The sequence below is a fragment of the Hyperoodon ampullatus genome (assembly GCF_949752795.1).
Source record: "Hyperoodon ampullatus genome assembly, chromosome: 2".
Taxonomy (NCBI): Eukaryota; Metazoa; Chordata; class Mammalia; order Artiodactyla; family Ziphiidae; genus Hyperoodon; species Hyperoodon ampullatus.
The window spans coordinates 49,221,417-49,246,138 of NC_136915.1; the positions used below are offsets into that span (position 1 = coordinate 49,221,417).

At 45.1% G+C, this 24,722-nt stretch overlaps 1 protein-coding gene across 1 annotated transcript in view; it reads right to left on the minus strand.

The window, feature by feature from the left end:
• C8B (complement C8 beta chain) overlaps positions 1–7,359 on the minus strand; it is a gene marked incomplete at both ends in the record, with an annotated part of 40,822 nt that extends 33,463 nt beyond the window's left edge. Inside the window, 2 exons of the mRNA XM_079697494.1 lie at positions 260–416; positions 7,268–7,359. Of these exons, the coding sequence (XP_079553620.1) occupies positions 260–416; positions 7,268–7,359 (249 nt within the window). The remainder of the gene's footprint in view (positions 1–259; positions 417–7,267) is intronic.
• Between the last annotated feature and the right edge of the window lie 17,363 nt (positions 7,360–24,722).

Sequence of the window (24,722 nt, forward strand, 5' to 3'; positions counted from 1 at the left end):
GCAAGGTTGGAGGTAGGAAGTCTAATTAAGAAGCTGCTAATGGGAGCAAGCACAGATATGCTTGGAAAAAATCTGAAAGGTCAAAGAAAGGATCTGATTGCTCCTTGGAAACTCAGAGGAATAAAATCCATTAACTAAATCAGCCAACATTTACCCAGGTCCTACTATGATGCAGGCACTGTCAGTAATGCCTCAGCCGATCTTGCTGAGGATTAGGGCTCCTGGAAGCTTAGAGGTCTCCCAAGGCCTGGGTACCTACCCTTTTCTTCTGACAAGGATCACATGTGGTCCAGGCGGACCAGCTGGACAGTTCACAATCAATAGGCATTGAGGTGACATCCACACTCCGCGTCTGTCTAGTCTTGGCAAGGCTCTCGTTGACTGCATTTGACTCAAGAGAGGGTGGCCTTTCACCCCTAAAAGGTCATCATAGAGAAGAGAGTCAAGTATCAGAAGGGAATTAAATATACATCTAACCACCTGTCTGTCCATTCAATAAATATATATTTGCTCATTTGTGCAAGGCTATTCCTTTATCAGTCAGGTATAGGTTATTTCATTCAACAAGTATTTATTGAACCCCCAGTTACTGCCTGACATTATGGCTAGCAAGGGTCAAAAGAGTGCTGAACTCTGATCAGAAGACAGTCCGTCAGCAGCTGGATGATCTTGGTCTGGTTTTTCAACCTCTGTGAGCTTCCCTTTTCTCACCTATATAATGAAAGAATCATACCTAACTCATTAGGCTATTTGTAGGATTAAATAAGAAAGTATATGTGAAAGCACTTTATAAACTCTAACGTGCTTTAGATATGCAGGGATTACAACCACAGCTAGATGTATGACCTCAAGTAATACTCTCCCCATCTTGGGGCCTCTGTTTTATCCCCTGGAAAATGAGACGTTTGGACTAGGTGGTCTTTAAGTTGCCCTCTCACATTATGAGTCTATGAATTTTTTTCTGAGAACAAACCATGTTCAGGATACTATGCTAAAGAGGATACAGAGAATTATAAGACACAGGTTTTGCCTTCTGGAACTCACAGTTTCGCTTAGGATAGGAAAAGAGAAACATGCCTCACGCCTTAGCTCTTCCGGACTTTATCCGGTAGGCAAGGTTTTTAAGCATGCAGGCTCCACGGTCAGAGCTGAGCTTTAGGACATCACTGTGGCTGCAGTATGGAGGCTGGGTGGAGGTGGGAAGAGCCCTGAGGCAGGAAAAGCAGGTAGGAGGCTCGAGCAGTGGTACCAAGGAGTGATGTGAGCCTGCACCATTGCAGCATCCAGGGGAGAGAGAATGGGGAAGACAGACTTACTAGAGGATTCTCAGGTGGAATGGATAGAGTGGTGGGTAATAGGATGGGGGGTGTGGGTTAGAGAGAGGAACAGGTTTAGGTTGATGCTGGTTTCTAGTTTGAGTGGGTGGGTGAGTGGGGAACTCAGGAGCAAAGGAATCTGTCGAGGATGATGGAGTTCCAGGTGTCTGTGGAACACCTACGTAGAGTCATTTGATAAATAGTTCCTACATAGTTTTGGAACTCAGGAGAGGGATTTGTACTAGGGATACAGATCTGATCATGAAAAGCTTTGGGAGAGGATAAGACTGTTCTTGAGAGATGCCGGTCAAGGACAAGACCGTGGGGAACATAAGCACAACCAGCAGACAAGGAGAGACTGGTGTCCCCCAGGCCAGGGCGAGGACAGTACATAGGGGTGGGTAGGGGATGGGGTGAGGCCAGTGGGGGGCGGTGCTGGGAGAGGCAGATGGTGTCACATCTGCAGAGCAGTCAAGTAATATGAGATCTGAGATCTGTCTAGAAGATAAGGCAACACTTTTTGTTGAGTTCCTGGCAGTCTTGGGACATCGAGTAAAAGAGGGAATGAATGGGCATGTTATTTAATCTGCCTAGGCCTCTGGTTTCCCTATGTGTAATACGATGGGTATATTATGGTTTCTATTTTTCTTCCATCTGAAAGAATGTATAACACTGCAAGAAACTTTGTAATTTGTGTTTCTTTTCAAGGTAAAAAGGGACAAGAGAAGAGAACGAGAATTAAGATTTGTTGAGCGCCCAGGACGTGTCAGATCCTGCCTGAGATGTTTCACCCATGCCATCTCATCTAATCCTGACAGCAATGCTAGAAGGCAGCAACCTTCCAGAGAGATGAGGGAAATGGCCGAGAGCCATGCAGCTGGTATGTGGTCATGCTGGAGTCTGAGCCGAGGTCTGCTCAACTCTAGTCTCTGTTAGGTCCATTTCTCTATGCTGCCCGTAAGGGAACCAGGCCAGCATCCACTCTGCCAGTCCCCTCCATCTCCATGCAAGGCCTCTTGCATCCCTGTGTCCAGATTCAGTCATTAGGCAGAGCATCACATAGTTTCCGCTTTCTCAAAATTTTAACATATCACTCCAGACAAGGTCATTAACAATACAGTCTCACTTGGCAAGAGTCCTAAAAAAAGAGGATAATATTAACCACAGTGAAATCTATCTCCATGACCACCCCAGAGATCAGCAAAAATCAATTGCCTAGTAAAGCTGGATCTTTAATGAAAGGTCAAAGACTAGTGGGAACCACAGGTGTAGTCTTTAAAATGGTTACTTGAGGCAGGATGCTGCCCAGCAGCTGGGGGCTTCAGAATGTGCTCTTATCTACTAATCTGCCCAGGTTTGACAAAACAATATTGTCTGTCATTTGTCTTCTCCTAAGTAGGTATTTGACAGCTCTGCAGGGTATCCTCTTTCTGTTGCCACTAAGAAATAGTTACATTGTGTTTTTAGCAACTTTCCACCCAATTCAGGCCACAGTGGAGACTGAGTACATAAATAATGTGCACACTCGCTATTAAGAGTCACAATTCTTTTCCCCTCTGAGATGTGAAAGCCTGTTAATGGGCAAGATGATCACTTACAGAAGGAACTTGGTAAAAAGTGGTTACAGGGCTTCCCTGATGGCGCAGTGGTTGAGAGTCCGCCTGCCGATGCACGGGACACGGGTTCGTGCCCCGATCCGGGAGGATCCCAGATGCTGCAGAGCGGCTGGGCCCGTGAACCATGGCCGCTGAGCCTGTGCGTCTGGAGCCTGTGCTCCGCAGCGGGAGAGGCCACAACAGTGAGAGGCCCACGTACCGCAAGGAAAAAAAAGTGGTTACAACCACCAGATCTCTTTTCATTATGGAGGTGGCAATACGATGAAGTAATCAGCTGAATAAACAGCATGTTTGTAAATTATATTGGATAAATGTGTGTGGTTTATTAGTACTATAAAATGCAAATCTGAAAGCAAGGCTAGCATTAAATTGCACCTTTAATTCCTGGGACTAGCATGGACCCAACAGAGGACAGGGGCAGTCAGGACATCTGTGTATGGTTATTATAACACGTGTCTTCACGCTGTGAATTTACAGAGATGAACCAGATGGACGTTCTGACCAACTGCCTTGACTTCTGTCATTCAAAAATCCTCTGTTTTTTTGTGTGTTTTTTTTTGCAGTACACGGGCCTCTCACTGTTGTGGCCTCTCCCGTTGCGGAGCACAGGCCCCGGACGCGCAGGCTCAGCGGCCATGGCTCACGGGCCCAGCCACTCCACGGCATGTGGGATCTTCCCGGACCGGGGCACGAACCCGTGTCCCCTGCATCAGCAGGCAGACTCTCAACCACTGAGCCACCAGGGAAGCCCCCTCTGTGTATTTTTAATGTTGAAAAATTAAACATGCCCAGAGAAGTACAGAAAACAAAATAATAAATACTCAGGTATTCACAGCACAGGATTGGCAATTGTTAACATTTTGGTATACTTCCTTCAAGTCTTTTTTTTTTTTACATAAAAAATAACCTTATAAATTTGACATCTGTGTTTTACACCAGCCCCAGTTCACTTTCTTCTCTTCTTCAGAGGATACTACTGTCATGAATTTGCTGCACATCCTTCCAGTTTTTTAAATGTTTACATACATACATACATATAGACACAACACATAGCGTTGCTTTTGTGAGCTGCACTCATACTGGACATAGTATTCTATAACTTGCTTTTGTCAATCAACATTGTATTTCTGGACTATCCATGTTGATTCATAAAGAGGCCTTGTTCCTTTCTTTTATCTACATGTTCCATCATAAGACATACACTGCATTCAACTTATTCTTTTTCTTTTTGAAGGATGTTTATATATTTTTTTCATGTTTTGCAATTGCAAACAATGCTACAGCAAACACCCTTCTACAAGTCCTTGGAACGTTTCCTCTACGTAAGGACTGGCAAGGAGGTACCTGCCGTTCCTCGAGGTGCATGGAATGCAGCTGCCAGCAGGAGGACATATTTCACTTGGTTCCTGTCTCCTACTCTCTTTCTAACAGGAGTCTCTGATCAAAATAAAGATGGATCCATCGCATACGGCAAGATTAGGTCAGCAGTAAATTGCGAGCCATAAGCTTACATAGATGGGGTGCATCAATATATTTTGGCTTTCTGGGGCCTCCCTGGTGGCGCAGTGGTTGAGAGTCCGCCTGCCGATGCAGGGGATACGGGTTCGTGCCCCGGTCTGGGAGGATCCCATATGCCGCGGAGCGGCTGGGCCCGTGAGCCATGGCTGCTGAGCCTGCGCATCCGGAGCCTGTGCTCCGCAACGGGAGAGGCCACAACAGTGAGAGGCCCGCATACCACAAAAAAAAAAAAAAAAAAAAAAAATATTTTGGCTTTCTGTAGAAATGCCCTGACACACAACAACTTTCTTGTCACACACAATTTGTTAGGCAGCTGCATCCTTTGCAAATAGCATCCTTCCTCTTTGCTGGAAGGGGGCAGCTTCTGGGTGGTGGATTTTCAATTTCTCTTCTCTGTGTCATTTGCTATTGTAGAAATGAAATTTAAAGCAAACTCTCAAGGCAACAAATGTGTGGTCCAGAGATAGAGAAATGGCCTGGGAGTCCAGCAAGTCAGATCCACAATGCAGGTGGAGAAGAGATAATGCATTAGCAAGAGGCAGAAAGATACAGGGACATACAGGGGCTCTGGAACCAGAAAAAAAAACAGATGTGAATCCATACTCTGTTATATTGATATACTAAGTGAGGAACCTAGAGATAGTTCTCTCTCCAAATCTCAGTTTCCCTCTCTGTAAACTATAAACAATAGCACTTATCTCAAATAGCTTTGAGAATTAGACTTAATATACCTAAGTGCCTGGCACAGAGTGGCAATAAGCAAACATAAGTCTTAAGATGACATAATGAGTATTTCATCTGACTTGATTACAAGAGTAACTAAAAACAGAAACCTTTCTTAGCTAGAATAAAGGAGGTCTCAGTATTTCCTGTTGCAGAACTGAAGGCTATTCCTCCACTTCGTGTATGAAATTCAAACACATGCCACGTTCAAGACTGCCCCATGGAATCATGGGTAGAGGCCAGAGCACTAAACCTGGATTCAGGTAAGGGTTTGAGACTCATGAGATGTGAATGAATCTCTTCTCTTCTCTGAGGACCCGTTTGCTCTTCTACATAGTGAGTAAGGATAACACCCCATCTCATGACATCGCTGGATGATTAAGCAAGGTTTCCCAACCTGTTGTCTATACTCACCCACTCACATCTCCACTTCCTACCTCTGGGTCTACTTCCTATATATAAATCTGACTGTGTCGATTGATCCTTTGCTTAAAACCCTTCCATGGCTCCCCACTGCCTAGAGGATAAGGTTCAAGCTCCTTAGCTGGTGTACAGGCACCACCACCCTGCCCCAGCTCCACCCAGGATCTGACTCCTGCTGACTCTTCCTTGGTCCCGTCTCTGGCAGCTCCCCACTTTGACCTGTGCTCAAGGCTTACTGAAGTAGATGTGTGGCTTCAGGAACAAGCCAGGCTCTCTCATCTCCCTGCCCTTGTCTATGCTACTTCCTCTGCCTGGAACACCCTTCACCTCCTTGGCCATTTGGCAAATACCTATTCCTATGTAAAGATTCAGCTCAAGCATCCTCTCTTCCAGAAGCCTTGCCAGACTCCATCTCCGGTAAAGCCAGTCACTCCTCTCTTGTTTCCCACCTGCCCCTGTGCTATTTATTGCAACAGCACACATAATATGTGCTCACATGTTGGTTTTCTCCATGAGAACATGAGCCCGTTGTGTCCTATTCACTTCTGCAGCCTCAGAGCCTGACAAGGGGCCTCACGTAGGGGTCCATCTGTAGGGCTGTTATAATCCCTTTAAACCCTCCATTCCAGACACATTTCCTTGCATCCTGATGGACACATAGTACACACAAGGAAGGCCTTGGCTTCTTTGTTCTTCTCAGGGCCAAGTTGAGATTCTTGATAATCATAATACCTACTATTCATTGAGTGCCCAATGGGTAGCGAACACTCATCACCCTAGTCTCCGGGTGGTGCCCAACGGGGGCTGAGTGCTCAGCAGAGCTGACACCAGGGGGTGCGTACAAAGGGTACCAGGTGTTCCTCCCATGGGAGACTGTGCGCACACAGCTTTTATGGGATGAGTAAGAGGAATGGCATTAGCAGTCCTTCTTCCCACGGGATGGCTCACAAGGAGCCTTGGACAGCTGACAGCTTTAGCCTCTGATGGTAGCGGCTTCTCCTGTACCAGAAGGATCCCCCAATTGCCATGTCAATGGTGCTTCTTTCAGTGGAGCCCAAGTTTGAACTTCCACTCAGATTAAGTTTGAGCTTTCAACTCAGATATTTGTTTTTAGCCTGTTTTGCACCCTATTAACAAATACTAAAAAATGATGAAATAAATTAGCTAGCATTTAACTGCTGCGAACATCTGGAATGTGTGTGTGTATGTGTGAGAAAGAAAGAGAGAGAGAGAGCGAGTGAGAGAGAGAGAGAGAGAGAGAGAGAGAGAGTGCAAGAGCCTGAGAACAAAGAGTTTAGGTTGATGAGCAGGTAGGGTAGGTCACTCTCATATTAAAATCATTGTTATGAATTGGTTTTTTTCCCCATACATAACAACCCTTTTGCATAAAGAATCATGCCAAGGCTTTGTTCAGAATACAGAACAAGTATTCTCAGCATGACAAAATACATTGAAACATGTCAGTTTCCTACAAGAACTTTTGTTGAAGTTGTTCGCTGGGTTCCACAACAATCTGAAGAGTTGTTGATATTATTTTATCAGACGCATGCAGATTGCTTCAGGAGATGTTCCTTATTTAATAGGCATGTGACAAGGAGAGGGTCACTATGATGTTGCTTTATATTCCCCGTCATAGTATGGATCAGGGAGTCATTCGGAACCGTCACTTACCTGGAACCCGGCAAACTGAGACACGCCAGGGCAGCACAGAGAAGAAACAGCTCTGCGGGTGCCCTCCAAGCCCACACCCTGGATGTCTTCATTTTCTCTATGCGACAGGAGATCTGACTGAGGCTCCTGGATCCATGCAGAGCCTGCACAGGGAGTGCTACTGTCAGCTTCTGTCCCCAGAGAGCAAACAGTTGGGCAAAGTAAACAGAAAGCCACCAGTAACCAGAAATGCCTTAGACTTTGCACGGACAGAAGACTTTATCTGTGACTCCAGAAACCAATGAGAATGATGGAAACCTGTGCTGCAGCTTGGTTTTTATTCACGTATAACAGACTCCGGGGTAAGCAGCTGAGAGGACAGACGGTTAGTGAGGCAAGAAAGGCTGGGCTCTAGGTCCGGACTGCCTGGGTTCAAGTCCTTTCTCTGCCACAGCTTTGGGACCTTGGGCAAGTCACTTTACTTCTATGCCTCAGTTTCCTCACTTGGAAAGTGGTAAGGATCAAATAAGTGCATACAAATAAAGTGCTTAGAACAGGCCCGTGCTGGGCACACTCAGACATGTGAGCTATTGTCACTAAGTAAATACAGGGTCTGGAGCCAGACACGCCAGGCTTTGAATTCCAGTTTGCCTCTTTCTAGCTATGTGATTTTGAGCAAGTCAGTAAGAGGCTGTAGAGCCTTAGAGCCCATCTACCCGAATTCAGATTCTCTCTGTATCTTTCACCAGCTGTGGACCCAGGGCAAATGATGAACCTCTCTGGGCCCAAATTTCTTCATCTACAAAACAGGGATAAAATAGTACCCACCTCACAGGATTGTGGTGAATATTAGATAAATTGAAATATTTAAAGCACTTTGAACAGTGCTGGCACATACTATGTTCTCTCTCTATAAGTGAGATGATTTTTTTTTTTTGAGCTGACATTTTTATTGACTCTCTTTGATTCTGTTTCCTCTTATGTACATAAACTGGGAGGGCTCTGCCTACCTATCACTTAGGGTCAGGAGGGTTCAGATGAGATGCTAAGTGTGAAAATGTTTCACAAATAGGCATTATAAAAATGATAACTGGGCTTCCCTGGTGGCGCAGTGGTTGGGGGTCCGCCTGCCGGTGCAGGAGATGCGGGTTCGTGCCCCGGTCCGGGAGGATCCCGCATGCCGCGGAGGGGCTGGGCCCGTGGGCCATGGCCGCTGAGCCTGCGTGTCCGGAGCCTGTGCTCCGCAACGGGAGAGGCCGCGGCGGTGGGGGGCCCGCGTACCGCAAAAAAAAAAAAAAAAAGACAACTGTATGAGGCTAATTAACCAAATACGTGTTGTTCTTATTATATAACTTTTGTGGGACTTTATTATATTTAGGGAGAAATAGATGGCTGCCCTGACCTTGTTGGGAAGTGAAGTATAGTAGATGATTGGTATCAGATTTAACATTTGTCTCCAGTATTTGCTGATAACCCTGAGAGCCATGGTGATAGTAGCACATGGAAAAAACTCAAACACCTTCACCCTTCACCTACCACTTCTCCCACGTTCAAAGTCAGAGGACTTTCCTTAGGGGTGAGCACAACAAAGGCAGGTACCACTCATGTAGGGTGGGTCAGACTTGTTTTATTTGAGCCTGGAAAAGTGCTTTCCCTTCATCTTTTCATCATTCTGAATAGCACGCTGATTGCCTTGTCGTTTCGATGTGGCCTCACCATTAAACTGGATGAAAGAAAAATGTGACTCTAAGGGTCTCTTGAAATGGCAAAATTCAAGCAAATGTTCACCTCGATAACTCTAGAAATGATTCCTAGAAATGACTCCCAGGTTGCCTGTGACCAGATGTGAGGTGGGTGTCTTCACATTTTCAGTTCCACTGCCGACCTAGTGTCAGCCCCGAATCCCAACCTGGAGATGGTACCAACCCTGCCTCTGGCGGGGAGCACAGAAACTCCGTGTAAAAGAGGCCTGGTGCAAACTCGAAGGCCATATACAAATGGCCTGGTCTCTCAGATGTACCCCCATCACTGACTCCTTAGAAGCAACAAGTTAAAGTACAAACTACAGTGACCTGGCATTTACGAAACTCATCTGCAGCCCATGAAGAGATGGAGGAACATGGTCGATGACCGTCTTGTCTCTGTTGATCTGGCAGGTGTAGGTGAGCAGCCTCGGAGGGGAGAGGCAGCGGGCAACTTGAGGGTGGGCTGGTAGAAGGAACACAGCCTGGATTTGATTTCCTTGAACAAGCTACCTAATTTCTCTGAGACTGTTGTTTTCATCTGGAAAATGGGGATCATAATGCATTATTACTGTTTTTCATCTGGAAAATGGGGATCATAATGCATTATTACCTACTTCCTAAGGTTATTTTAAGGCTTGACTATATAAAACATTAAGCCCTTAACTTACTTTCTGATGCAGGTTGGAAGTGCCAGCCTGCTCCCATCCTGACCTGTCTGCTGAAGTAGCTGGGCTGCGGTTGGGAGTGCAAATAAGGCAGAGTAGCAAGGGGATGGATGGAAAGCCACAGAAGGCGGAAGACCCTTCGCATTAACTGTGCCCAGAACACAGAACACAAGTTCTGCTCTCAGGCCATCCTGTGTGCATTCCAGTTATTATTATCCCAAGCACAAGGCATTTTCTCATTGCTGTCCCAAAGGATGCAGTGACCTGAACTTTGACACAATTGATTGTGGTGGTTAATCATTTGTAAAGAGGCAGAAAATTGCATTTCAGGAAAGATCCACGTCCTTTCTCGTGTCTGCCTGCATTTAAGAGGAGCCACATCCTTACAAGATAGGGTTCTTTTTTCACCTCCTAAATCTAGGACTCAGGGAGGAAGCCACAAATTTTAGAGAGGGCAGTTATATGAATGAATCGTGTGCTCACTCACCTCCAGATTTTTTGTGCATGCTGTCCTCTCGGCCCAGAATATGTGCCACGTGGCTAAATAGGACTCATTCTTTATGTTTCATATTAATGTCACTTTCTCAAGAAAGCCTTCCCAATGGTCTCTCCTGGGTTTGACTCCAGGCTCCAATGGGTTTCCTGGAATTCCAACCTCATGGCGCCCCCTGGTGGCATTAGGTGCCGCTCACCTGAGGTCATGCCAGGAGGATGGCAGCCTCAGGCTGTGCTGATAATACACATATTTTTCATGGACAGTTCTTAGCAATTTAACAGTTTTCCCCATATATCATCTTGTTTGATCTTGACAATAAAAACGAAGTATCGTCTTCCATGCCTCTGAGATGAGGTTCCACAATTGGTTCTATAGTTGCTAAGTAGTAAATCTATGACTAGAGTCAAGTTTTTTCTGACTCCTAACCTCTTCTTTTTGTAATTTCAAGGCTTTGCCCTCTTCTTAGGAATTTCCAGGACTGATGAAGGTCTAGCACAATTATCACACCTCACCATTCTCTGGCCATAGCTCTCTTCTCTGACCAGGAAAGAGCTTTTGAAAACAATCATGTGCCTTCAGGCTTTTAAATTATATGTAGAAATTCATAGCTCTAGGTCTATGGATCCACTGACAGTGTTGTTCTTCCAGACTTTGAGAACTAATTTTCTAGCCTCCAGTTCCATAATCAATGCTACACGTTTTAGGGTTTTTTTTATAGCAGCACTCTGGTACCTATTTTTATAGTAGTTAGCTTTTGCTGCATAACAAATAATCCCCAAATTTAGTAGCTTAAAATAATAGTCATTTATTAGCTCAAAAATTGTTTGGGTCATCAAGTAAGTCTGGGCAAGCTGGGCAGTTCTGCTGGTCTTGCCTGGGTTCATTCATGCAACCTCAGCCAGCTAAGATGTTCAGCAGGGGGCTGGCTGATACAAAATGGCCTTACTCACCTGCTTGAGGATTTATTCTGTTGGTCTGTAGGTGCTGGCTATTGGCCGACGTGATAGGGTAACTAAGCCGTATGTCTCCAAAAAGACTAAGGTTTTTTCATGGTGATCTCATGGTTCCAAAGAGCAGCAAGAAAGCATAGACTCCAATGCACAAGTGCTTTTAAAGCCTCTGACTGCAGTATGTTTCTTAATGTCCCACTGGCCAGAGAAATGGCCAAGCCCACATTCAAGAGACACAGACAGATAATACCTGTTGATAGGAGGAAAAGGAAAGTCACTTTGTAAAGGGGTGTGCATACAACGTGGGAAGGAATTTGTGGACATTTTGCAATTTATCCCAGACATGTGCCACTTTCATGCTGAAGCAGTTAAAAGCCTGTGTACCTTTTCTATTTCTCTCTTCTTCTGTCCTGGTGATTTGAAAGCATGTGTTGAGATAACAGGGTCTTATGATGGAGGGAGCCTACAACCCTGACACACTAGTTGAGGAGAGTCACTGCTGACCCATAAAGAACTTTCTATGAGTGAGAATTAAACTTTAATTGTGCTATTTCATTGAGATTTTGTGGTCTATATGTTACTGCAGTAACAGCTACCTTATCCTGGCTAATACACTCTTCTTTTACATACAAAACTTGGGGTGTATGTGCATCTTTCTGGAGAAAAAGTCCATAGCCTTCCTCAGATTCTCAAAAGGATCTGAGAGTCAAAAGAAGTAAAAACAAAATGAAATAAGAAGGAAGAATTCCTTTAAGAGATGGAACTTTTTCAGCTCACAAAATTATCTGTGGTCTCTTTGAAGGCAGTGTGGAGTAGTCTGAAGTGTTTGGGACATCAGACAGACCTAGATTGGCATTTCATTTCTCTCATTTATTAGTTTATATCCTGGACAAATCCCTTAAGCCCTCTGAGCACTGGTTTCCCTAGTTTCAAATGTAGGCTTGTGAACTAATGCTTCAATAATCATTTATTGAGAGCTACTAGATGCCAGGTACAATGCTAGGTGCCTGGATATAAAGATGAATATGTAATAGACCTTCCTGTAAGAGCTGACACCCTGGTGAGAGGGACAGACACAGTAATACATCAGGGCAGTACCGTGTGATGAGTGCAGTGCTGGAGACATGCATTCGTATGGTTTGGATGTAGCCCAATGTGCATGTGTGTGCGTGTGCACGTGGTCCCTGAGAAACATTTCTCAAAAGTGATGCTTGAGCTGGCCCCTAAGGGGTGAGGAAGAGGTAGCAAACCAAGCACCAAAGGGAGGGCGTGTGGCAGTACAGGGAGAGGCCAGAAAAATCAAGATGCAAAGGTAAGAAATCGCACAGGGTTTGTGCGGAACCAAAGCCACTCAGTGTTGCTGGAGTCTGGAGTTCAGCTTGAGCAGTGGAAAGAAATGAAACCAGAGAGGCAGGCAGGAGGGGCCTGATGGGCAGGGCTAATGATACGGATTTTATCCTGAGTGCAATGGGGAGCTCTTGATGGGTTTCAGGAGGGAAGGAAGGGGCCAGCTTTCTTTGTGAGAGAGATTACTCTGCTGCAGTGTAGAGAATGGATTAGAGGGAGGCAAATTGGAGCAGAGAGACGGCTAGGAGGCTGTTATAATAGTCTGCCGAGAGATGATGAGGGCCTGAATTAGGGCAGTGGTGGCACAGGAGAATAAGGCATAAACGTAATATCTGTCTCCTGTCGTTGACAGAAGCCCTTTGTGAAGGGCTTTGTAAACAATGCAGCTGTGCACAAAGGTGGGGTTATGATGACGGAGATCATGGTTCTCTGTTAAGGAAGGTATATTAAGTCCCCAGGGCTGAGCTTGGCAGCTGTTCCCAGCAGCTCCCCTCCATACAGCTCACGTTGCCTTCTTGGTTACCTGGTCCTGTGGATTGATGTGCCCAGGCTTGTCTCTCTTAAGTTGAGTTCCTGGTCTTCCAGGCTCACCTTCCCTGGATCCCGGAGGGAACGCATTATGCCCCTCTTATTGTTCGAGTCCTAATCAGTGTCTGTGAGCCCCTCGTCTCCAAGGTTTCTGCTGTTGATTTGTCCTTGAGTCCTGGAGAACCTGATTTAAAAGAGCCCTTAGCAGACCGCTGTGATAACTGTATCACCAGAGGTGGTGATGCACATTGGAACTCCTTATCCACGGTGGGGCTGTTATCACCAGGGTGGTGCAAAATGGGGCCAGAAAGAAGTGTGCATGGACCGAGTGGGCAGCGAGATCTTTGGAGGACTAGTTGGCAAAACAATAACCCACAGGAGAAAAGGAAATGGATCTATTACGAACTAGAAAAATGAGAAGGGGGAAAAAAAATAGCCAGGAAAATGAATGAAGAGTCCCATCTTTTCACGGAAAAGAGAATAGCTGTTCATGGATCCCCATCCTCTTCCTCTGAGGCAGTCAGTTACACTACGTTTCCCAGCGCACCCACAATTCGACTTGGCCCTATGACTAAAGTCACGTGGAATACAAGGAGAAGTGATACGTGCCATTTTACTCTCCCTTGTGCCACTCCACACTCTTTTCCCTCATCAGCCTGCCAAATGCGGATACCCAGGGTGACCTTGGAAGCCAGTGCTGGAGAGGGCGGAACCTCTGGCAGCCTCGACTCCTGCACGACTGAGTGGAGCAGAATCCTCCCCACTCCCTGTTGACTAGTCTATGCCTGAGTAAAAAAGAAACTTCTATTGTGTTGAGCTATTGAGATGATATACAATGGAATGCTACTCAGCCATGAAAAAAGAAATGATATTTTGCCATTCACAGCAATAAGGATACACTTGGAGGGCATTATGCTCAGTGAAAGAAATCAGACAGAGAAAGATAAATACTGTATGCTATCCCTTATATGTGGAATTTAAAATGTACAACAAACTAGTGAATATAACAAAAAAGAAGCAGACTCACAGATATAGAGAACAAACTAGTGGTTACCAGAGGGGAGAGGGAGGGGGGAGGGGCAAGACAGGGGTCAGGGAGTGGGAGCTATAAGATAGGCTCAAGGATGTATTGTACAACATGGGGAATAGAGCCTATATTTTGTTATAACTGTAAATGGAAAGTAACCTTTAAAAATTGTATAAATTTTTTAAAATTAAAAACAATTTTAGTTAAAAAAAATAAAAATAAAGAAATGCAAATTTAAAAAAAAGAAATAAATTTCTATTGTGTTGAGCTGCTGAGATTTCAGGGGTTTTCTGTTGTGGCTACCATTACCTAAACTAATACACCCTCCTTCCTACAATTCCCATTCCCCACTTCATGGAATTGGCAAGCATCCCTTGGAAAGGAGTCATGGGTTCACAGCAGTGATCTCAGTAGCCAATGTCTATGATGCAGCTCTGGTGGTGGCAGAAAAGCAGCATCTGTTTAGCAGAGGAGGCTCCCTATCTATGCCAGGGTTTGGTTTGTCTTTTGTGTTGAATTCTGTGTCCTTGACTATGTATATCTCTGTATATAAGTATGGATGTGTGTTTCTCTATGGAATACATAGGGGCCTTGTTTCTTCTATTGTAGATGGTCTATAAAGGGTAGATACCTATTTCTCTCTGGTTGTAAGTAGAGAGGAATAGCTATAGGACACCGGGCATAAGCCAGACAGTTCAGGAAAACAGAGTAAGTGCGTCAAGAATAGGGGATCAACCCTGATGGGGGTGGTCGGCACTGTAAAGACCAGGTAGATGGGAGAGGCCAGGAGTGGGCTCCAAGGTGAGGGCTGGCCAGAGTGCTGAGGGAAGAGGCAGCTGTGCAGGCTCTGCCTCCATCATCTGGGATGTACTTGCCAAATGCAATTGGGAAGATTGGGAAAGCCCTCTAGGTACAAATGGATTGATGCTAGTGATTCGGGGCTGGAGAGGGCACACTGCTTGGCTTCTGGTCATTCGCAAGAGTGCTGATCAGAGAGGACTCTACAGTATATGTGAGAAGAAGAGGGAAAGAAGAAACACTAGAAGACAGGTGGGCCATGACAGTGGTGAAAATCATGCTTTTAATGCAGTCCCTAAACTGGAGAAAACTTTTAGACATAGATCGTGAAACAGCAGTGTGTCCGGGATTCACATGTGGGCAAGATGGATGATTCATAGGTCACCCAGTGGTTCTCAGAGTCTATACATAATTGTATGTTTAATACTGGAGCATGGTACATCATACTTTCTATTAAACACATTTTTGGTTCCCAAACTCTGAGGATATTTCACTGACCCCATAAAGCCCGTTGACATTACTGGCATTGGCAATGAAACATCTCAAGTTCAACCCAGAGCAACAAGTTTTTGTAAATGTTTTTAGATTAAAGTACAGGCAATTGCTTAAAAATAAAATATTGAGTACTCATTTTCTATTTCAGATATTTCCAGGAATGCTAGAAATATGTAAGGAGGGGAAATGGGATTCCACCTGGCAATGTGCCAGGAAACTAATTACCTGGAGGACTTGACATGACTCAGTGAATTATGTAGTTACATTGATTTTGTGGATTAACTGTGGCAAATGGTGAAATTTAAGCTACCCTGTTCATCTGTTCATTCACTCACTAGTGGATCAAGTTCAAACTTTACTTAGCCTGGCAAATGAATAATTTCTCAATCTTTGCCTTAGCTACTTGACCTTCATACCAATCTGAACTTTGCACCAATGTATTTATTCATTCAAATATTTAGATATTTTTTATGTCTACTATGCAGGGAGCCCTGTGCTAAACTGGGGGATGCAGCAGTAAATATCACCCTTGCTCCATGCCCACATGGATCTCCCAGGTTCCTAGGGGAAATAAACTCGAGTAATTGCACACATCTATAATGATGACCCGAGTAAGTGTAAGGAGTAGAATCATATACTTGCCTGATGTCATCGGGGTGGTGGCTTGGGGCAGGGAAGGAACTCTGGGAAACTTCACCTGTGCTTGGAAACCCCAAACCAAAGAGTGAAGTGGTTGAATGGTCAGATTTTTGAATTACTGATGCAATTACTGATGTTACATTGTATGACCCAGAGTTTCTGTGATCTGGTGTTTCCACAAAGAATCATCCCAATGAACCCTCCTACGCTGTCGGTGGAAATGTAAATTGGTACAGCCACTATGGAAAACAGTATGGAGGTTCCTCAAAAAAACTAAAAATAGAGCTGCCATATGACCCAGCAATCCCACTCCTGGGCATATATCCAGATAAAACCATAATTCGAAAAGATACATGCACCCCAATGTTCACTGCAGCACTATTTACAGTAGCCAAGACATGAAAAAAACCTAAATGCCCACTGACAGATGAATGGATAAAGAAGATGTGGCACATATATATAATGGAATACTACTCAGCCATAAAAAGAATGAAATAATGCCATCTGCAGCAACATGGATGGACCTAGAAATTACCATACTAAGTGAAGTAAGTCAGAAAGAGAAAGACAAAAACTGTATAATATCACTTATATGTGGAATATAAAATACGACACAAATGAACTTATCTATAGAAATAGACTCACAGACATAGAGAACAGACTTGTGGATGCCAAGGGAGTGGGGGAGGGATGGATTAGGAGTTTGGGATTAGCAGATGCAAACTATTACATATAGAGTGGATTACAACAAGGTCCTACTGTACAGCACAGGGAACTATATACAATATCCTGTGATAAACCATAATGGAAAAGAATATATAGAGATGTATAACTGAATCACTTTGCTGTACAGCAGAAATTAACACAATATTGTAAATCAACTATACTTCAATAAAGTAAAATTTTAAAAAATCATCCCAAAACTGAGTGGCTTAAAACATCAATTATTTTAACTCACAATTCTGAAGGTCAAGAATTTGAACAGTGCCCAGCAGGAGCTGCCATCTCTGTTCCATATGACATCTGCTGGGACTGGAACATTCCAAATGGCTTCTCCATTCAGATGTTTGTTGACCTGGCTGGGAAGTTGGACAGCTTAGGATTGGCAGGGACGGCTTGACTGGGGCCTCTGACCTCCTCGGGGCCTCTTTCTCAGGTGGCCACCCCACAGGGGCTTCTTACATGGCAGCTCAGGGCTCCAAGAAGCTGCCGGACCAAAGCTTTAGCCTGGAACTGGTGCTACCTTGCTTCTGTCTCATTGTATTGGTTAAAGTGAGTCACAGGGCCAGCCCTTGTGGGAGGGAGCAACACAAGGGTGTGAATACAGGGAGGTGTGATTCACTGGGAACCATCTTTGGAGACCAGCTACCACATTCAGGAAGTAGCATTGTTTAATGAAGTTGTTGTTGTTTTAAAATGTAAGTCTTAATCAGGAAGAGCCTCTTTCTCCCCCCAAAAGAGTCTACAGATACCTTTCTTTAACCACTGCTTCTGGAAAATATGGCTCACAGAGTGGGTAGAGGTTTTTGATTAGAGAGATAGGTATGCCACTGTCCCGCCACCAGGGGGAAACATCATCTCCAGACTCACAGGCGAAGCAGCAATTCTCTGATCAGGACTCGACTTAACTCCGTCTTTGAGAAATGGCAGATGTAAAGACCAAGGTCTTCCTCCAAAGGATTTAAAGCCTCCTGATACATGGAAGTGACTCAGAAGAGGATCAACAGACCTTACAAGCAAAACAAAGCAGGAGGCATGGTCCAACCTGGACAGAGGCTATATACCCTTAGCTGAAGAAGATGTCAACATCAGGACCCCATAGTGTATTCTACATATTTCTGCTTAACTGGTTCATAAATCAGACATATGACACTAGGCTTGCCTTGCACACATGTTAAGAGAACAGGCTCTGAGGTCAGAATGTCTGGTTGTAAAGCCTGCGTCTTCCACTCACTGGATGAGTGGCCCTGGGTCAAGTTACTTGAGTTTTTTGTTCAGGCTGGTGAAGGCACTTAGCACAGTACCATGTATACCAAGATTTCAAGAAACTTTAACAATATCATTATTGATATTGTCTTGACGGTTTATTTCATAATTTCCAATGTATATGTCCCTCCAGCTGGATACCTGATTTGGATGGGCTCCTGTATCTGTCTACTGATGTAAGAATTGTAGTTCCCAGGGTGGGCAAAACCAGAATATAGCCCTCTTGGCACAGGGAACATTAATGTCTGTCTAAGTGCAGCCAGTACCCAACCTTGCAGCATGTGCTGGGGAGGAAAGCCATGGCCTTGCAAGCCTGACTCCTGCACAGGGTTGATAAACAGCAGAGTCAATGTCCAGGACGAATCACCTGGGCATCTAAATCATACTGACTCATCAGCCCAAGAAAGATTTTTTTTTAAAAATTGCTTGATGTACAAAGTTATTTTAGGAGTCTTATGTGGATTTAAATATGGTTTTGATTTTTATGCAAAATATTAGTTCACTAGCTTCTATTTATCCTGAATAGACTATTCTATTGATTCTGGACCCACGTTTGAAGAACTGCATTTGTCAAAGTGTGCCATTGCTCTTCCTCAGAGGCTCTCTTCACCTTGGAAATTGACACCACAGTCTCCGTACATGAGCCAGACATGGAGAAATTCCCTGTCTCCTGAGAGGGTAATATGGGACCGTGGGTATGCACAGACTCTGTAGCCCTGCTGCAGGGTGCAAAAGTGGGTGTCTTTGTCCATTTAAGCTGCTATCACAAAATACCAGACTGGGTGGCTAATAAACAACCAGACATTTGTTTCTCACAGTTCTGGAGGTTGGAAGTCCAAGATCACTGTGCCAACAGATTCAGTGTCTGGAGAGAGTCCCCTTCTTGGCTCACAGGCAGCCGTTTTCCAACTTCATGTGTCCTTACCTAGTAGAAGGGGTGAGGGTGCTCTCTGGGGTCTCTTTTATAAGGGCACTAATCCCATTTATGATGACTCTGCCCTCATGACCTAATCACCTCCCAAAGGCTCCATCTCCAAATACCATCACATTGGGGATTAGGTTTCAACATACGAATTTTGGGGGGACACAAACATTCAGTCTATAGCAGGGGACTTCTGCACTTACTAGCTATGCTTCTTACCTTCAGTTTTCCTGTCTGGAAAAATGGGGTTAATTGTACCCACCTCACAGGGCTCTTGTGAAGGTTAACAAGTTAACATTACATAAAAGATTCAGAACAATTCATGGCACGTGATGAATATACTTCATAAGTATTAGCCATTATTATTCAGCTTCTATATCAAGTGTGGAGGTTTATTCCTGTCCTCAGGCTTCCCCTGTCTGGACCTGGCTCTCAACTCCAAGGACTTCCTTGAACAAGCATGAAAAGGGGGCAGAGAGATGCCCTTTTCCAGAGGTAGAGTTCTGCCTGACACCTAGCGCCTGGCCTGGGCTTTGAGATTCTTCTAAGAGGCAGAAAAGAATGGGAGGGAAAGTTCTGGGTTCACACCAGAGAACAGGGTGTGAGACCCATTCATGCCACCTGCATACCACCTGTATGTGTCCTTGGGAAAGTCACATCTCACACAGTAAGACACTCCCTGTGGACAGGGTAGTCGGGCATTTCAGATCCAGGCAGACTCACTGAGAACGGGCAAGACTGTGTGTCCCGTGTTCCAGCCAGAGTCACCTGAATTTCTTTAGGAACCAGAGAGCAGATGATGGCTGGAGCCAGGCTCCTGGAAATGGGCACAAGGACCCAAAGAGGCTGGCTGCTGGCTGGTTTGTGTTCAGATGCTTGCAGAGTGAGTGGCTCTCTTCTACCGCCAAATCTGACAACCTGTGTCCTCAGAGGCTGAAAGAAAGCCAGCCTGTGAGTGCGTTCTGTGGGCTACTAAATGGCCCCCTGAGTCTGCTCTGCCCTTACAGGCAGGGCTTGCTGGCAGGGCTTCTCTCCAAACCTTCTAGAATCAGCCCAGGCCTCTCCAGTCTGCTCTGACCCTCCGCTCCTTTTTGGTACCTTTTCCTGTTACTTCCACCACCCTGGGGTTCATCTATTTGGTTTTCTCTTTGTTGGGAGGGCAGTTTTGCCTTTCATCAACAGCCCAGACACAGTGCTTACTTCTGTTTTGAGGATTTACCCTTTTGAGAGGGAGTTGCCAAGGAGCGGGCAGTGTGGACACTGGAGGAACAATGGGCCGAGTTTGAATCTCAATTCTGATCCTTACTAGCTCTGTGACTTTGGGCAAGTTTCTTTGCTTCTCTGATCCTCTACACTATAAAGTAGAGAGGATAGTACTTGGTATGAAGTACAAAGAATGTCTAGGACTGTGGCAGGAGGGTCACACAGATGTGGACCCATGTGCCACGAAGATGAATCCAAAGGTCATTCTATCTTAGGGCACCCTAGGGCCAGACTTTAATCCTACATTTAGCCACATCTCAGGCTTCTGACCAAAAGCCCAACCACAACACTCACCAGAACTCTTTCTCTGACATCTCCAGGCATCCCTTTCCAGCTGGGCAGGAAGAATAAAGCCTCCAAGGAGGACTCGCTGCTTTGAGTTTTCAGCTTAGGTGTCAATCACACAGGTGTCCAGGAAGAGAGTTGGCATCCTCTAAATACTGAATGAGAGCCACAGTGATAATGACCATCCTAGCATAGGGATAATCACAGAAGGTTTTATAAATATGGGCTTTATATTGGCCACGGATAAGTGTAATCACATGCTCCCCGTGGTGCTACTTAGGCTATGGTTTTTTCCAGGCAGCTCTGACCCAATTGCAGAAACAGAAATTCTGCAGAACTTTGGAAGAAGGAAAAGTGCCCCTCTCTTCAGCCCCCTCACCGCTCCATGTCTTAGAGTGTGAGTCTCTGTTTGCCAGGAGCATGCTGGAGTGAGGCAGGCAGCAGCCAAGCCTTGACCAAGGCTGCCTTGCCAGATTTCTTGTCAATACCTGTTGACATTTCCAGGCGCCTCTGGTATATTTCTTCATAACATCGGATGGATTACAGGGGCTGTATTGATTTTGTGGTTTCATGTGTGAAAGATCTAATCTTAATCCTCCATTGTTCATTTTCCTTAACCTTTTAATAACATGATAGGGAGGCAACCCATCAGAATGGAAATTGTTTCTGAGTCATGTTGTCGTAAATATATGCCACCGACTGTTTTATTTTATGGGAGCAGCCATTTTTTTTTGAAATAATAATAATGGTAAAATTTGTATGGTGTATTGCAGTTTACAAAGCACTTTCCCCTGTCAACTCATTTAATCCTGATGGCAATCCTGATAGGTAGGAGTTATTTTATTTATTTTGATTTGTTTATTCTGTGAGTCTTTCCACAACATGAATTTTTATTATTATTTGCTGTGTCACAGATGAGGAACCTGCATTGCTCAAGGTCACACACTCTTAAAAATAAGATTTGGAGTCAGGGTGATCTGCACTCAAATCCTGAGACTGCCAGAAGTTGTCAGTGTGTAACCTTGGATGAGGGGTTTAAGCTCTCCATGGTTTATTTCTTTACCAAAAAAACTGGGATGATGAAACCTTCCTGGGATTTTGTAAGGATTAAAGCTGATGTAGGTACACCACCTGTACAGTACCTGGAACCAAGGAGAGGACCAATAAATGTTCTCTATTATAATTAAAATAATAATTAATATTATTATTTAATAAAGGTAGGATTTGAGCCAAGGACTCTCATGTCAAACCTCAGTTCTCCTTTGCTGGAGAGAAATTATAATCTGGCTTTTCTCTTTCCTTCCCTCCTTCTCATTTCTTTCCGTAACTTTTTTTTTTCGGTACGCGGGCCTCTCACTGTTGTGGCCTCTCCCGTTGCGGAGCACAGGCTCCAGACGCGCAGGCTCAGCAGCCATGGCTCAGGGGCCCAGCCGCTCCGTGGCATGTGGGATCTTCCCGGACCGGGGCATGAACCTGTGTCCCCTGCATCGGCAGGTGGACTCTCAACCACTGCGCCACCAGGGAAGCCCCACTTTCCGTAACTTTTAAAACCCCAGTGAACGAGAGTGGGTCAGATGCTGGCTAATGTTCCTTCTGGAACAATACTCCGTCCTCACTAGCATTGAGCTGCCTCACGCTCTTGACTCCGAACCCTTCACTCTGTCCTCCGCCCTTGACAGCTGTCTCTACCCACATTCTGCCCCCTGCTCACCTCTGTTTGGAGTTTGTCTGACTCTTCCTCCTGGCATTTTATCCTCAGGCCCTCTTTCGTGATCTTGAGGCTCTTTTCATCTGGCTCTTGCTTTCTTGATAAAGACTCCCTGCTCTAGTTCCCAGACCAACAAAAACCGACTGCGACCCTCCTCAATATTCCTCAGGTGAGTCCCAGCATCCACAGTGAAATTAACTTGAATCCGGCACAATTACAGAGATACTTCCATTGGCCAACTTTCCTTGTGTCTCTGGCATGTCAGTTTTCTTTTAGCGGAAAACAAATCTGCTCAATCACATCTTCCTTGAAATGATGGTTTCCAGTGCGGCCCTTGGTTTGCAAATTACAGCACCACTTGCAAAAATCCAATTCTTGCTCTACTTAAAACACCATCAGCACAAAGCATGGATGGCTTTGCAGAATATTATATTTTTTTGAGTAAGCTCATGTGAAGTTTGATAAATCCCTTTTCCTCATGATCCATAAACCAGATGTTTCCACTGAGATAACATGGCATTATTTGTGGCAAATCTCATGCATTAATGTAACAGATATTAACTCAGCTCTTCCATCTTCTGTTCAGGTAAATATAGAAAGAGCTGGAGAAAGGTATCACAGCCAACCATGGTCTGGCAGCTTCCTGAAAGCGGGGTGTAGCCCAAGCTGAAGTGAAAAGACAGTCATTTCACTCTCATTGTCCCCAGGAAGCACGGAGTAGTGACAGAGGGAGGGGTTGGGAGTCTGTCTGTCAGGGTTCAAATTCTGGTCACACCATTTATCTGGAGAGCATGTTTCCTGACCTGAAGTTCAGTTCCTTCTTTTATAAAATGCAAGTTAGAACACTCATCTCATAGGGCTGTTGTGCAAAAAAAAAAAACAAAAAAAAATGCAGATATGCTTCATCTCAGATACCATCCTCTATAAAAAAGGTCGTAAGGAGGAGGTGGGGGAAGAAGGGCCTGGTGAAAACGGGGAAACTTGAATGTGGGGGATAAGTAACGAGCTGCTAAGGGACAGAGTCCTGGACTAGCTGTTTGGGGGTGAAAAGGTAGAAGGGGCTGGGGGTCACAGGTCAAAGAGCCTCGTCTAAAGGGAGTGGACAACTGGGTCTGCGCCAGCTTAGCAACGAGGCAGAGGGAGATTCTGGGAGACTGAGGATAGACTTGAAGCAGCACTCCAGCCTGATAAGACAGGAAGTGATCCAGGGAGAATAAGGGGCTTGGCTCAAGAAAGTGTGTCAGACCCTGTAGGCACTCTGGGTAGGACACCCATCTCCCACTCTGATGGGGACAGCAAAGTCAGCTCCAAACCCCACTTGCTGGTGGCACTTACCAACTCTCTCCATGATCAGAACTGACTCAGTGCTGAGCAGGGAGGGGCTGCCACTGAAGCTTCTGGGACACCTAAGGAGGAGAGTCAACAACTGCTCAGGATGTAACTTTATGATGGAATTCCAGAAACGTGGCCACTCATGTCATTTTAATTCCTCCTTGTCTCTTGGAAAGCCTGGGTGGAAATATTAGACTCACCCAGACTTAAGTCTACAGTAAAACGGAGCCGTGTACGCTCTTAGAAGAGAGAGTAAATAGGCAGAGCTATGCTTAGGAATATTTAGCAGACACCTTTGAAGAGGAAAGACAAGGTTACCACTTAGGAGGCTGGTACTGCAGTGGTAGTGGGATGGAGAAAGGGGGATAGATGGACATGCGTGATCAAGGTGGAACTGTCAGAATTCTTCTGTAAAGGCTGGAGAAGGACGTGTGGGTGGTGGATCAGGTAACACTTTTTCCCTGGCCCCTTGAGGGGACCCTGTCTCTATAGGAGAAAGGCTGGATACCTTACCTACCACACTCTCCCTTGCAATAGAGAAGCTCAGGAAGTAAGAAAGGGTGAGGCTGAGAGTCCAACTGTGTGGGGTGGCCCAGGCAAAGCTTTGGAAGGGAGAATATGAGGATCACAGCAGCTCACTCCATAGCCTAATGTCAAGTCACTTCTCTGCTGGACCTCCGCTTTCCACTGGAAGTGTGGGGATCAGTGGTCACACCTGCTTCCAAGAGAGGGTCATGATGGAGTGTATGGTGCACCAGCAGCCACATGGACCTACCTCCACTCCTTACCAGCTGTGGACCTCAGATAATCTATTCATATTTAACAGACACGAACGTAGGGTTTTCATGTGCCAGGCACTTTACAAATGCCAGCTCATTTTTTCCTCATTACAATGATATTCTCATCTCTATTTTACAGATGAGGATATGATAGCTCAGAGAAGTTAACTCACCCAACGTCATAGAGCTACTATGTGACAGAGGTGGGCAGCTGGAATTTGAATTGTATAATGAAGATTTGTGTACTTTACAGTAAGAATTCTGTTCCTCAGTTTCATACACACACATGTACACATTTATCTGTATTGATTTATGCACACACGAGAGATAATATTCCACACTCATGGTTCTGTGAAGAAAAAACAAATTCTATACAGAGCATACTACTTATATATTAAAAAAGCATACTCCTATAACAGGGGTACCTGACCCCTGGGCCATGGACCGGTGCTGGTCCGTGGCCTGTTAGGAACCGGGCTGCACAGCAGGAGGTGAGTGGTGGGTAAGCAAG